General features: G+C 41.5%; 1 protein-coding gene across 5 annotated transcripts in view; it reads left to right on the top strand.

Moving 5' to 3' along the window:
• The window catches only part of TMEM175 (transmembrane protein 175), a 37,646-nt gene extending 28,300 nt beyond the window's left edge, over positions 1-9,346 (top strand). For all 5 annotated transcript variants that reach the window (XM_072619748.1, XM_072619752.1, XM_072619753.1 and 2 more), the window contains 3 exons: positions 4,885-4,963; positions 6,795-6,933; positions 7,881-9,346. In XM_072619748.1, coding sequence (XP_072475849.1) covers positions 4,885-4,963; positions 6,795-6,933; positions 7,881-8,544 — 882 coding nt within the window. In that variant the 3' untranslated portion in view covers positions 8,545-9,346. The remainder of the gene's footprint in view (positions 1-4,884; positions 4,964-6,794; positions 6,934-7,880) is intronic.
• The last annotated feature ends 3,173 nt before the right edge of the window (positions 9,347-12,519 follow it).

Here is a 12,519-nt window from a genome sequence, read left to right on the forward strand (position 1 = left end):
TATTAATTTTGATCTTTGCTCTAACAAGTTGCCTAGACATAAATAGCTGAATTGGGAATGATTTGAATATTAGAAACAAGCCATTTTCTGTTTAAATGTAAAAAAATTTCAGTTTGTGTACTATTGTACACAATACAATGTAGTATTAGCTATTTAGGGTCCACTATAAAAAAAAATTTCCTTACTCTTTTTTTTAATTAAATTATTTTATTTGTTTTCAGTGTTCTATAATCACTTCCATGTATCTTAGATTTTTTTCCTCTCCCTCCCCACTCCCTCCCTGAGATGGCATACAATTTTATATAGGTTCTACACATACATTCCTATTAAATACATTTTCATCTTAGTCATGTTGTATAGAAGAATTAAAATGAATGGGAGAAATTATAAAAACAAAACATAATACAAAAGAAAATGGTCTGCTTCATCCTACAATCAAATTCCATAGTTCTTTCTCTGAGTGTGGAAGTCATTTTTGCCTCAAGAGTATACTGGGGATTTTTTTTAAGTCCTTGCATTACAATGAAGGACTAAGTCTACTAGAAAAATTCCTCGCACACTATGATTGTTGCTGTGTACAAAGTTCTCCTGGTTCTGCTCCTTTCACTCAGCATCAGATCATATAAGTCTTTCCAGGTCTCTCTGAAGTCTTCCTGTTCATCATTTCTTATAGCGCAATAGTATTCCATTACATTCATATAGCACAATTTATTCAGCCATTCCCCATTTGATGGGCATCCCCTTGATTTCCAGTTCTTGGCCACCACAAAAGAGAGCTGCTATAAATATTTTTGTACATGTGGGACCCTTTCTCACTTTTGTGATTTCTTGGGAATACAGTCCTAGAAGTTGTATTGTTGGGTCAGTGGGTATGCACATTTTTGTAGCCCTTTGGGCATAGTTCCAAATTGCTCTTTAGAATGGTTGGATCAGCTCACAGCTCCACCATCAATGAATCAGTGTTCCAATTCTCCCACATCCTCTCCAACATTTATCATCTTCCTGTTTTGTCATGTTAGCCAATCTGATAGGTGTGATGTGGTACCTCAGAGTTGTTTTGATTTGCACCTCTGTATTCAATAGTGTTAGAGCATTTTTTCATGTGACTATAGATAGCTTTAATTTCTTCCTCTGAAAACTGCCTGTTCATGTTCTTTGACCACTTATCAATTGGGGAATTTCCTTACTCTTCTTGATAAAAGTATTCATGATATATATAGGCACGAGGTTTCTGTATTGTCTATGGGTCTTTAGCCTCTCCTGTTTCTTACTCATGAATCTTATTTTCCCAACATTTTTCACTGTCCTTCCCTTTGTACTGAAATCATCAAGTATCAAAGTGTGCATTGATTTAATTTGAAAGATTGCACTGAGTTCTTCATAGAATTTCTCTACCTCCTCATCTTCCGAAGCAGATGTTGGTTCATGATCTACAATTATATCCATGGTATTTTTATGCATGCTTTTCATGAGCACTACAACACAGGATATAATGCAAATATGGAAATATCTCCATCAATGATGTTACCAGTCACCTCTGGGCACATGACTAAACCCATTCTAACAAATCCTTTATTTGTGTCTCCAAAGAGAAACTGTGGGCCCTTTGCCTATTTAGCTGCAACTTCTTTTTGTGGTCTGATTCCACTGATTACAAGAATATTAAGATTCTTTCAGTTCCTTTAGTAGTATGTCTACCCGTAGGTCACTGGACAAGAACTTCACATAGAGAGAACCAACAGTGAAGTCAGTGTTTTTAGAACGTCAAATAGGGTGTGATTCTCAGCACACTGTGCTTTCTATTTCAGCTACCATCCCTGCAGAAGTCAAAGAAGACCACACAGGATATTTTCCTTTGTTTTATGGGTTGCCAAGGCAGCCTTTTCAATAGGCCAGTCTGTTGAGAATGAGCCTCTGCAATTATCTAGACTGATCCTTTGAAAGCTTGGTAGAACCTCTTCTAGACCATCAGCTCTCCTGTGTGGTCTTTGAGAACCCAGTGCCACCTTCATAAACCACAGTGAGAGATAGGAGGATTGGACTTTGTGGAGGCTGACAGGTACACCAAGTACCAGTGAACAGTATGTAGGAACACATCATGCCTACAGATTTATCTTCTATACATCACCCACAGTATTATAGATAGTTACATGCAGATTATACTAAATACAGTGATCATACATAGATTCATGTTATATTAGTCAGTCCTCCAATAAGTAGTGATAATGGTATTTTTTAACATTTTCTTTTTTTGAATTTATTATATATTTACTCTGGTACTTTTTTTTACATTTTGAATTCTGAATTCTCTCCCTCCTCCCCTCCCCTACTCATTGACAAAGCAAGAAAGGTGATACCAGTTTTACCTGTGAAATCATGCAAAGCATATTTACATATTAGGGCTATTAATTTTCAAGCATAAGATATGTGCTTTTATATCTACTGGGCTCTAACCTGTATAGGTTCATGCTCACATGAATGCTGTCTTAACTCAGCTATGGCTAGTGTGGAAAATCTCGGCCCTAAAATAGCAAAGATCCAAGATGAACCTCCAAAACATAAACAATGAATTATTTGGGGGCCCACTCTGACAGACATACCAAATAGGACTATGAGAGCTTTCCCCTAAACATCCAGTATAACTTGCATTTTCCCTATCCAGAAAGAAAACCTTTATTTGGACTTTTTCTACCTTCCTCTAGTAATAATCTTGTGGTTGAGTTTTAAAAACCAACTTTTTAAATATAGGATGATGAAGAGTGACTAGATAATTTATCTGGAAAAATTTGGGGGGCTTTTAGGAGTGTCATAGGGCAGTCAGGAATACTAATGTGATATCAGGCAGCATTTTAAGAGAAGCAAGATAGTGTAGACATTCTGTCCAAAGGAAGATAGTGTAGCTGGTGAAGTCCTTTTAGTTCATAACATATGAGGATCAGATGCAGAGTTTGGAAATCAGACCTGGGGGGCATAGCTAAGTATGTGAAGGGCTATCATCATGTGAAAAAGACAACAGAACATAATGCTTATGAAAGACAAAATTAAGATCAAGTGGATAGATGTAGCAAAGAGGCAAAAGTAGGTGACTATAAAGGAAGACCTCTTAACACGAGCTGACCAGAAGCAAGATGAGTTTCCCCAGGAGTTACTGGATTGACTTCATGAGTTGTCTTCAGGCAAATGCTAAACAATCTCTTGTTGCGTATGTTGTAGAGGGAATTCTTTTTCAAGAAGTAGGTAGTCTGTGAGGTCCCTTCTAGCTCTGAAATTTCATAATCTATATATCCAACCCTAATGTCTCTTCTAAACTCCTTTCTGCCTTACAAGCTTGGGCTGGATATCTCTCCGATACTGGCATCTCTAACTGAAGATATCCCACAGCAGGCCACTTATTTTCCCTTCCCACCCACCCCATTCCATAATTACCTATTTCTGTTGAGAGTACTGCCATCTTCTATTTAAATAGGTTCACAGCTCTAGTCTTGTTGACTTTTACTGACTTACTTTCTCTCTTTTCTCTACCTTTCCACATTTGAAGTGCACTCATCAGTCTATCCAGACTAGGCTTTCAGCTGTGCCCTGAACATTCTGTCACCCATTTTTTTGCCTTTGCAACAAACAGGCTTTCTCCTATGCCTGAAGTGTCCTGCTTCATCATCTTCACTTCCCTAAATCAATAGCTTCCTTCAAGGTTCAGTTCAAAACCCAGTTCCCATGCAAAGCCTTTCATCATCTCCCTAACACTTTCAACAACTGTTAGTAACTTCTCTCCCTCGGAGAATGCAAACTCTGAGAGCAGCTGCTGTCTACTTTGTGCCTTTGCATCCCACCTATCAGCAGTGTTTTGCATATCGACATTTAGCAAACCTTTATTGAACAGAACCATAGTCTGTCAGAAATTGAAGAGACCTTAGAGACCAGCCTTCTTCTAACAGAGGAGAAAACTGAGGTCTAGAAAGGGAAAGTGACTTACCTGGCATCACTCAGTAAGTTAGTGGCACAGCCAGTTATTGAGACCTAGAACTAATTGAAGACTAGAACTCAGTAAGATCTTCCTTCTCTTTTTAAAACAAGCAAAATTTTTTTTCAATGATATGTTTAAAACTTCTCCAAGATATTCCATTAGAATATTTCCACCCCAAATAAGATCTTGGTTTACAATATATTAAGATTGCACAAATATTTCTCTGTTTTCTCATTCAGTGACACCAAGAGGTAGGTTTCCTGACACTAGTATTCTTTTCACTACTCAATGATACCTTACCCAGCAGCACGAAAGGGAGCGTGACACCCTGGCCTCAGGCCTCCACATTCGATATGGGTAGATCGCTTGTGACATACAGGGGCACTTTCTTCCCAAGACAGTTTAAGTAAAGATAGCAGCACAATATCGTGGAAAGAATACTGAAGTTAAAGAATGGGGAGCCTGGGTTCTAGTCCCTACTCTGCCACTGACTAGTTACGTGGCAAATTTCTGTGTAGGCCTCTGTTTCCACATCGATTACAAAAAAAAAAAAAAAGGGACTTGGACCCCCTCCAGCTCTGACCTTCCATGGTTCTAGGAAATCCTTGCTATGAAAATCATGAAGGATCCCCTGAAGCTCAGTCCCCTTGTTACCCATCAGAGCAACTGGGGAATGAATCTGAGTAGCATTATTCCTCTAGAACTTGTACTCAGCTGGATCCTACCCAAGCAGTCCCTAGACAAAACTGTTAATACTTTACACTGGTTGATTCACTGAGTGCTTTAAATTCTTTGCTTTAAATATCGTCTGTGTTTGGCTAACGGATTGTGTGTAATATGGTTGAATTAAGGCACAAATACTGTGTTAAAACTATCACAAATGAAGGCATGAAACTAATGTTTTTGATTTCCTCCTCCAGTCTTACCTCCTTCTTGGCCTTGTCATCTTCCTCCCCTACATCAATAGATTCATCACGTGGTGCAGAGACAAACTTGTTGGTAGGTAACCTGTGTTTCAGTGTAACAGACGCCAGTTACAATGACAGCAGGTGGTCCCTGCCTCTTGTTCTTTGCAGCCAAGCCCTTGTTTCTGACTGAGGCAAGGTGCTCCTGTGGACATAATAATGATTGATGTATATGTAGCACTGTGCTACAAAGTGCTTTCAACAAGTTATTTCATTGGACTATCTGAGCAGCACTGAAAAGGAGGGAGGCAGGGATTTTTATCCCCATTTTACAGATCAGGAAACTGATTGAGACTGTAATGGACCTGGGACTCAAACCCAGGTCTTCTTCCCACATATTCCTTACTCTTCTCCCTGTACTTCAGTTGCCCCACTTTTACATTTGTGTCATACTTTGCCTCTCCAAGTGCTTCCCATCCCTCCTCTCATTTGATCCCTACAACAACTTTATGAGCAAGCATTAAAAACCCAGATCTTTTCAGCGACAGCATAATATTGTATGCCCCATGCTGTTCTGGCTCCAGAAGAATATTGCTGAGACCTGAGCTTGTGAGCATGAAACCTGGGTCAACTAATGACTTCTGGTGTGACCTAACTTCTCTGTGCTTCACTTGTCCCCTCTTTATCTAGTCACATTTCTTTAATAATGTTACAAAATACTGTACATATCAAATCTCTATGAAATGTTACTCACCTCTTCAGCCTTCTGTGGCAGTTTGAAAACAGATGGATTGGGCACTGAGTTCTTCTAAAGGTTCTAACCATTCTGAGGCACAAGATTCACAAAGAGATTGTTATGGATTCTCATATGATGAATATTATTCCTGACTATTTGGAACTAGGTATTATTAAATTGTCACTATGGAAACTTCGTACCTGTTTAACAAGCACAGCTCAGCGTCCCAAGTGGACCTCACCTGAGAGCCTTCAGACTTTCTCTCTAGGCCCAGTTCTGCATCATTATTGAGACGTATCCTAAGCAGACACACTGAGAGCAGCAGGACACCCTTTGACACTATGTATGAAAAGATGCCCTCAATCACTTAACACGTTCATGCTGAGGAGAGCCAGGAGTGTGCTGGAGCTAGCTCACACTGGTCTCAAAAGAGCCTGTAGCTAAATTTTTAGTGTAAGCATACAGTTTTACACTTTGGAAATCACACTATAAATTGGGAGTTGGTTTCTTGTTCCTTGATAGCATGGACTTAAAAGTCATGGAGAAAATGTTAATAATGCAGATTAGATTTAAAAGTGTGTCAAGCACACAGGAGCTTGGTTGTTAAACTTTATGCAGCACACCATTATAGATAGCCATATGCCCAAATCCAGCTCACTTTACTGTTGCCACACATCCAACTCTTCTGCTTCTCAAGGCAGGGAATAGTGCCCCACCAATGGAGGGCACCTATCAATTTTTAAAAAGGCAAGGCCTTTAATTAGATAGTGTAGTGAAAAAGAGCACTGGACAAAGACAGGTCTTGTTTCAAATTCGAGCTCCAACAACACACTCGTCAGCTAGTAAATTAACCATTTTGAACCTAAATTTCTTCACTTGTAAAATAGGAATAATAATATTTTACTGCACACCCCACAGGATTGTTGTGAGAAAATGCATTGTCAACCTTAAAACATTGTATTAAAGTAAGTTATTTTTGTTCATGAGCTAAGAGTAACCTGAGCCCCAGAATTTATTCCACATCTGGACACTGGAAAGCAGAGAGGCAAGAAACTACAAAGCACAGTCTGGGGTGGGGTGAGGTGGGAAAGGTTGCGAAGAGGTAATACACTGGAGTAGGGGCTTACAGCTCTCCTGCTCTGCTTGTACTGATGACTATTACTTAGCCCTCTGCTTTGTGCACTGACAGGTACCAAATCAGAAGAGCAACCTCAGAGCTTAGAGTTTTTTACTTTTAATATCCATGAACCCCTAAGTAAGGAGCGAGTAGAAGCCTTCAGTGATGGTGTGTATGCCATTGTAGCAACCCTCCTCATCCTGGACATTTGGTAAGGTTTTGTCCTACCTGATAGAGCTCTCAAACTTCTATAAATACAGAGTGATGTTTATATTTTTACACAGGGTAGCTGGGTCCTAAGCACAGATAACATGGGGCCTTGGTTACCCTGACCACGTAGTTTGGAATTAACCCTACACTTTAGTTATAACTTGAGCATAGGATAATGTCAGTTATCTTGGTATCCAGATATAAAAAGCAAAACTGGTAAAATATAACATTCTTGTGAAACCCAGACAGACTGCATAGATCAGTAATTACTGCTGGCCTATCATTAGACCTCAGCTAAGCAGACATCACTAGTGAATCTGTTCATCTTTAGTTTCTTGATACGCCCTTGGGAAGGCCAGGATTGTGGTATAAAAGCAGACTCACAGAATCTCAGAGAAAACAGGAACTTCAGAGCCCATTTAATCCAACCCTCTGCCCAGCTTGGGAATCTTCACCCACTAGTCTTCTGAACAGAGTGGGCATTTTCCTCAGATAAGCAATGAAATGAAATGTGGCAGAGTTTACTGGCTTAAAAAAAGAGGCTTTGAAGCAGAGGGCTTGCAGTTAGTCAGATGGGCTTCGGGTCTCTGGCAAGTACATAGAAAGATATTTGATTTAAAATCTCATTTGTGATCACTAATAAGAGGCAGGTAGCCATTTTCACATTTAGTGTATTAAGGACACTCACCATGGAGGGTAGAAAGAAGGTCACTGGTGGCCAGCAAACAAAGAGCCAGACTACCTGGTGAGAGCAGAGATAGGGAAACACTGAGACACAGACAGAACCATGAGCCAGTTATGTTGAAGATCAGGACAAGTCATCACAGTCCTGGATTCTTAACAGTCCACTTGGAAGCTTTGGATTCTGTTATTTCTCAGGCTACTACTAGGCCAATTTTATAAGGCTCTTTTATAGAAATTGACCGTTTTATTTTTAAATGTCAACAGTGAGGATAATGTTCCTGATGCCAAAGAAGTTAAAGAAAAATTTCATGGTGACCTTGTTGAAGCACTGAGAGAATATGGACCAAACTTCCTGGCCTATTTTGGCTCCTTTGTAACCATTGGTCTCCTGTGGTTTGTCCACCACTCCCTCTTTCTTCATGTGAGAAAGACAACCCAGTTCATGGGCCTGCTGAACACGTTTTCCTTGGCCTTCATAGGCGGGCTCCCACTTGCCTATCAGCAGACCACAGAGTTTGCTGAGCAGTCCCACAGTGAAATCGAGAGCATCCGTGTCAGTTGCGTCATCACGTTTTTTGCCGGCATCTTCCAGTTTGCTATCTGGAGCACAGCTTTATTGAATGAGCAGGAGACCCTGCACCCATTTGCTAGGTATGGGGGGAAGGAACATGCCTTCATGTTTGCTAAACTGGCCCTCTACCCCTGTGTCAGCCTTGTGGCCTTCTCTTCCACCTGCTTCCTAAGTGAATTCAGTACAACCATCTTCCACCTCATGCAGATCATCGTTCCTTTTGCTTTCCTCCTCCTGCGCATACTTGTCCGAATTGCACTGGCCATCTTAAGATCATTGATCACTTTGACCAGACCTGAGGACACCCTGTTGCAAGATGAGGAGACAAGACTGTGTGCAGCTGAAACACTGTCGTAGCTCAGCCCTCTGCTGAAGGCTGGCCACATGAGGTTCTTCTGGGAGCGTTGGTCTCTGAAAATGAAGGAAAAACAACAGTCTGTGCTCAGAAGTCAGTCATTTGTTACTAGCTCTTTGTGGTCTTGTTTCTATGGGTTGTCACCCCAAAGCCACGTGTTTGCTTTTTGTAAGACTCAGAGATTGGCATTTGTGAGGAAGATCAAAAGTTTTCCTTAGTGACTATTTAAGCTAGTGCTTCTCTCAGTAGAATAAAATGGAATTGGTGGGCCTACTGATAAAGGAACCCCTTCTGGGAGCAGTTGCAGGAGGTTACGTGGACCAGCCATTTCCAGCTCAACTCCCTTCTCTTAAGTGAAGGACACAGTACAGCTTTATACCCACCAGAATTCTCCTTCACCTTCCAGCAGCATGTTGAGTACCTCCTACAGTACTTCCCAAAGTATGCAGAGGTACCCCACAGCCTATCTCCTGCTCTCTAATGGAGCAGCAGTGTCCAGCAGCATCACCTTGCAGGACCTGCAAACTTAGATCCAAACATTCCACAGAACCATTGTTCAACAGTTGGGAGAACAACGTCTGTACATGTAATAGGTTCACACTGTGTGCAGGCTGCCTTTCTTCCTATGTCATATGTAACTGTGAAAGTTTCTAAAATGAAAGCCCTTAGCTGTGCTTTGATAATCATTAGGTTTTTTAAAGTCCCTGTAAAGAAGGCAGTGCGTAATTTCATATCATAATTCACCATCTTATAAGTTCTCTTTGCCCTTTGTGTCATGTCAAATAAAACTAATTCCAATGGTAACATTTCCTTGAGTTTTATTACTTACTATTTCTTGATAGCAACGTAACAGTTTTTCTTCCAAGAACTTAGAACTTGACCAACTCTGACTTTTTCTACCTTATCTTTACATCACCTGAAATAGCTCATTTCCAGAATTCTCAGACCAAACATTTTAAGGACTGTTTAGTTCAAAAGACATTGAATTTTACTTTGCTCCTATAAAATTAAAGGTTGGAGATCTTACAGTGGAACTGTGTGAATGATAAAAACAAACATGGTGCGGCATAAGGAGAGACCATGCAAGATAGAGGACACACCCAGGGTAAGACAGAAGATGCTGTCCGCTGGCAGCAGAAGACAGTGCAGTGGGGATAGCAGTGGACAATGGGGAGCAGTGCAGTGGACAGCTCAGGACGACTCCTTGGGGTGACCTAGAACTCTATAAAGTTCAGAAGGATTTCCTGAGCCCTCTGCACAGCATTGCTGGCAAATGGTTAACCTGCCCTGCTGACCTCAAGTAGAGGCACAGGTGTCCCACCCTGCCAAGCTGCTTCTCTGCCTCTAGTGTCTCTGCACCTGGAACAGCTCACTTCCTCCAGGACTGGCAGGGCTAGTTTTTTTAAAAGCCACCACGAGTCTGGTTAGTCTTCAACCAGCCAGCGCCAAGATATAGAAAGAAAGAGATGGTAGATTTAGCAATTATTAAACACTGTGCTAGGCCCTACCAAGCACTAGGGATGCAGATACAAGCAAAAAGACAAACAGTCCCTAAACAAGACAAAAAAAGGAACTACAGATGGGAGTGAGGGGGGTCACCTCATGGGGGCAAGGGGAAATAGGACAAGGAGTCATGAGCTAACCCTGGTTTAAAGTGAGCATGCCTCCAAAGAAAGCTCCAGGGAGTAGGCCCCCCTGGCATGGAGGCGTTACCCCCATGAGAAGGAGAGATAGAGGTGTCATCCCAGGAGTCAGGAGTTAGGTAGGCCTGGCTTGGAGTCCCTCCGCCCACCTAATTTAATAATTTTTTTTTACAGTGAGGGTTGGGGGTAGACATGTTTGCATCTCATTAGCAAACTATATTACCTTATCTCTTATCTGCCCCTTATTTTCTGTGATTTCTCTAACTGAGGGAGGAAGGCCTTATTTGTGTGACATAGTTATATTCATCTAGCGATCATCTAATAATCTTTCAGACCAAAACCTGGGACTGCTAAACAGTAAGACCTGGCAAAGAAGACTTCTTGTAGAACATTCAAAAGAGGGTCTGCACATCCACCAAGAAACAGGAAAAGCTATTCAGTGTGGACCACCACAGCCCTGCTATAGGATGTCTTCTCCCTTCTTCAATGTTCTACAGCTCATGGAGGACGGTGTAAAACCTGTTTCTCTCTACTTCATGCATTGGCTCCTTGAGTGGAATCCTCCCAAAAGCAGTTCTTGTCCCCCTTGCTTTAGGCAGCAGAATGACTGGAGCACTGGGCCTGGAATTAGGAAGACCTTAGTTCAAACCTAGCCTTAGACAATTACTAGCTGTGTGATCCTGGGAAGATCACTGAACCTCTTCTGTCTGAGTTTCCTCAACTACAAAGTGGCGATAATAGCCTCTGTCTCCCAGGATTATTTTCAGGATCAGATGAAATATATGTAACGTGCTTCATTAGCACAGTGTCTTGCACATAGTAGGAGACTGATACACTCCTTTTCCTTCACCACCACCACCATCCCATAGCCTTATTTTCCTATAAACTAATAGGGCTCCTCTTCCTTTTCCCCAAGGGGGAAATTTGAAAGAGGGAAAATGAGCCCTTTTACCCTATAGGAAGGAAATCTATTAGTATTAACAAAGGCATGATGCCATCCCATTTCTAAAGCCACATACTGCCCAAGAGTTCATTTCTGCCATACAAAACAGTTCTGACCAACTGAAAACCTTGATGACAGGTCTCAGTTCTCCTGTCACAAAGGCTGTTCGCAACATGTAGCCTATGGAGTTACGTATGAATTACAAGGAGACAATCATAAACATCTCTAGCCTCTCTTCTCCCACCCCACCCCACTCCCACCACCTTTACCAAGGGAGACTAATTCCTACCAGTAAAAAAAGAACCTGTAGTCCTAACTCTGCTCTCCTTAGAGGGTGGGATACTAGGCTAGAATTATATCTATCTGCTCTCTTAAATACAAGCCTAAAGGTTGTAGTTTTCAGATTCAAGCTAAACTTCTGCTCTACTCATTAATGGAGAAAGGAGGACCCCAAGTTTTATATCTGAGGCTTGACTCCCCACCAAATAACAGTTCCATATTAAACAAATATAACACAATGGGGGGAGGGAATTTATATTTATCCAAGTCAGTAGCAAAACAGAAGTCAGAGAAAGTGTACATAGGAAAATATATATGAAACAATACCGACTGAGGGAGTTCTCCCATTGGGGATTTCAGACAGAAAGTCTGAAATCTCATCCAGTGGAAAAATTCCCCAAGATCTCCAATGTAGCAAACTGGGGAAAGGGACGTTATAGAGATTTCCAGCTCCTCTCATGGGGACTTCTCCCCAGAGTTCTTCTCTGCTTTTATGGCCTGAAGGGAGAATGTCGCATCATGCATCTTATCTCTCAGGGTTGGAAGCCACAGGAGACTGGAAGCCAGAGACTGAAGAGCTGAAGAAAGAAATCATTCGATCTCTCTTCTCTGCAGCTCTCACATTTCAGCCTACGAAGAAAAGATGTTGGCTCCAGACTTCATACAGGTCTAGGTAGCTTTCCCTAATGTGACCTTGAATTGGGGTTTCAGCTGCGACAATGAAGTTTGGGGCACAGATAGTTGGTAGAGGTACATTGACCTGAACCCAATCCAGGAATTACTGCTTGTAACAAGACCAGATGACTGTCAGTATAGTAGAGAGAAAAGGGTATATTAGTTGAGATTACAGATGGTACCTTTCAGAGTACTCAAGAGATGATCCCTCTGGGCCACTCCCACAGCACATGGTGTGGGGAATGGATAAATGGAGGGAAAGTACCAAGAATGGTGCTAATACATCATGGATCAGGCCAGTCTCTGTGGGGATAGCTAAAGCATGTGATGAATGTGAAAGTGTGAAGCCCAAGGTGTTAAGTGTAGCTTGAGACAGTCAGTAAATCTGGGTAGGGCATTAGGAGCATTACCCTTGGTACCCACAGTGTTAAAGCTTG

Source organism: Notamacropus eugenii, chromosome 6 (assembly GCF_028372415.1).
Source record: "Notamacropus eugenii isolate mMacEug1 chromosome 6, mMacEug1.pri_v2, whole genome shotgun sequence".
Taxonomy (NCBI): Eukaryota; Metazoa; Chordata; class Mammalia; order Diprotodontia; family Macropodidae; genus Notamacropus; species Notamacropus eugenii.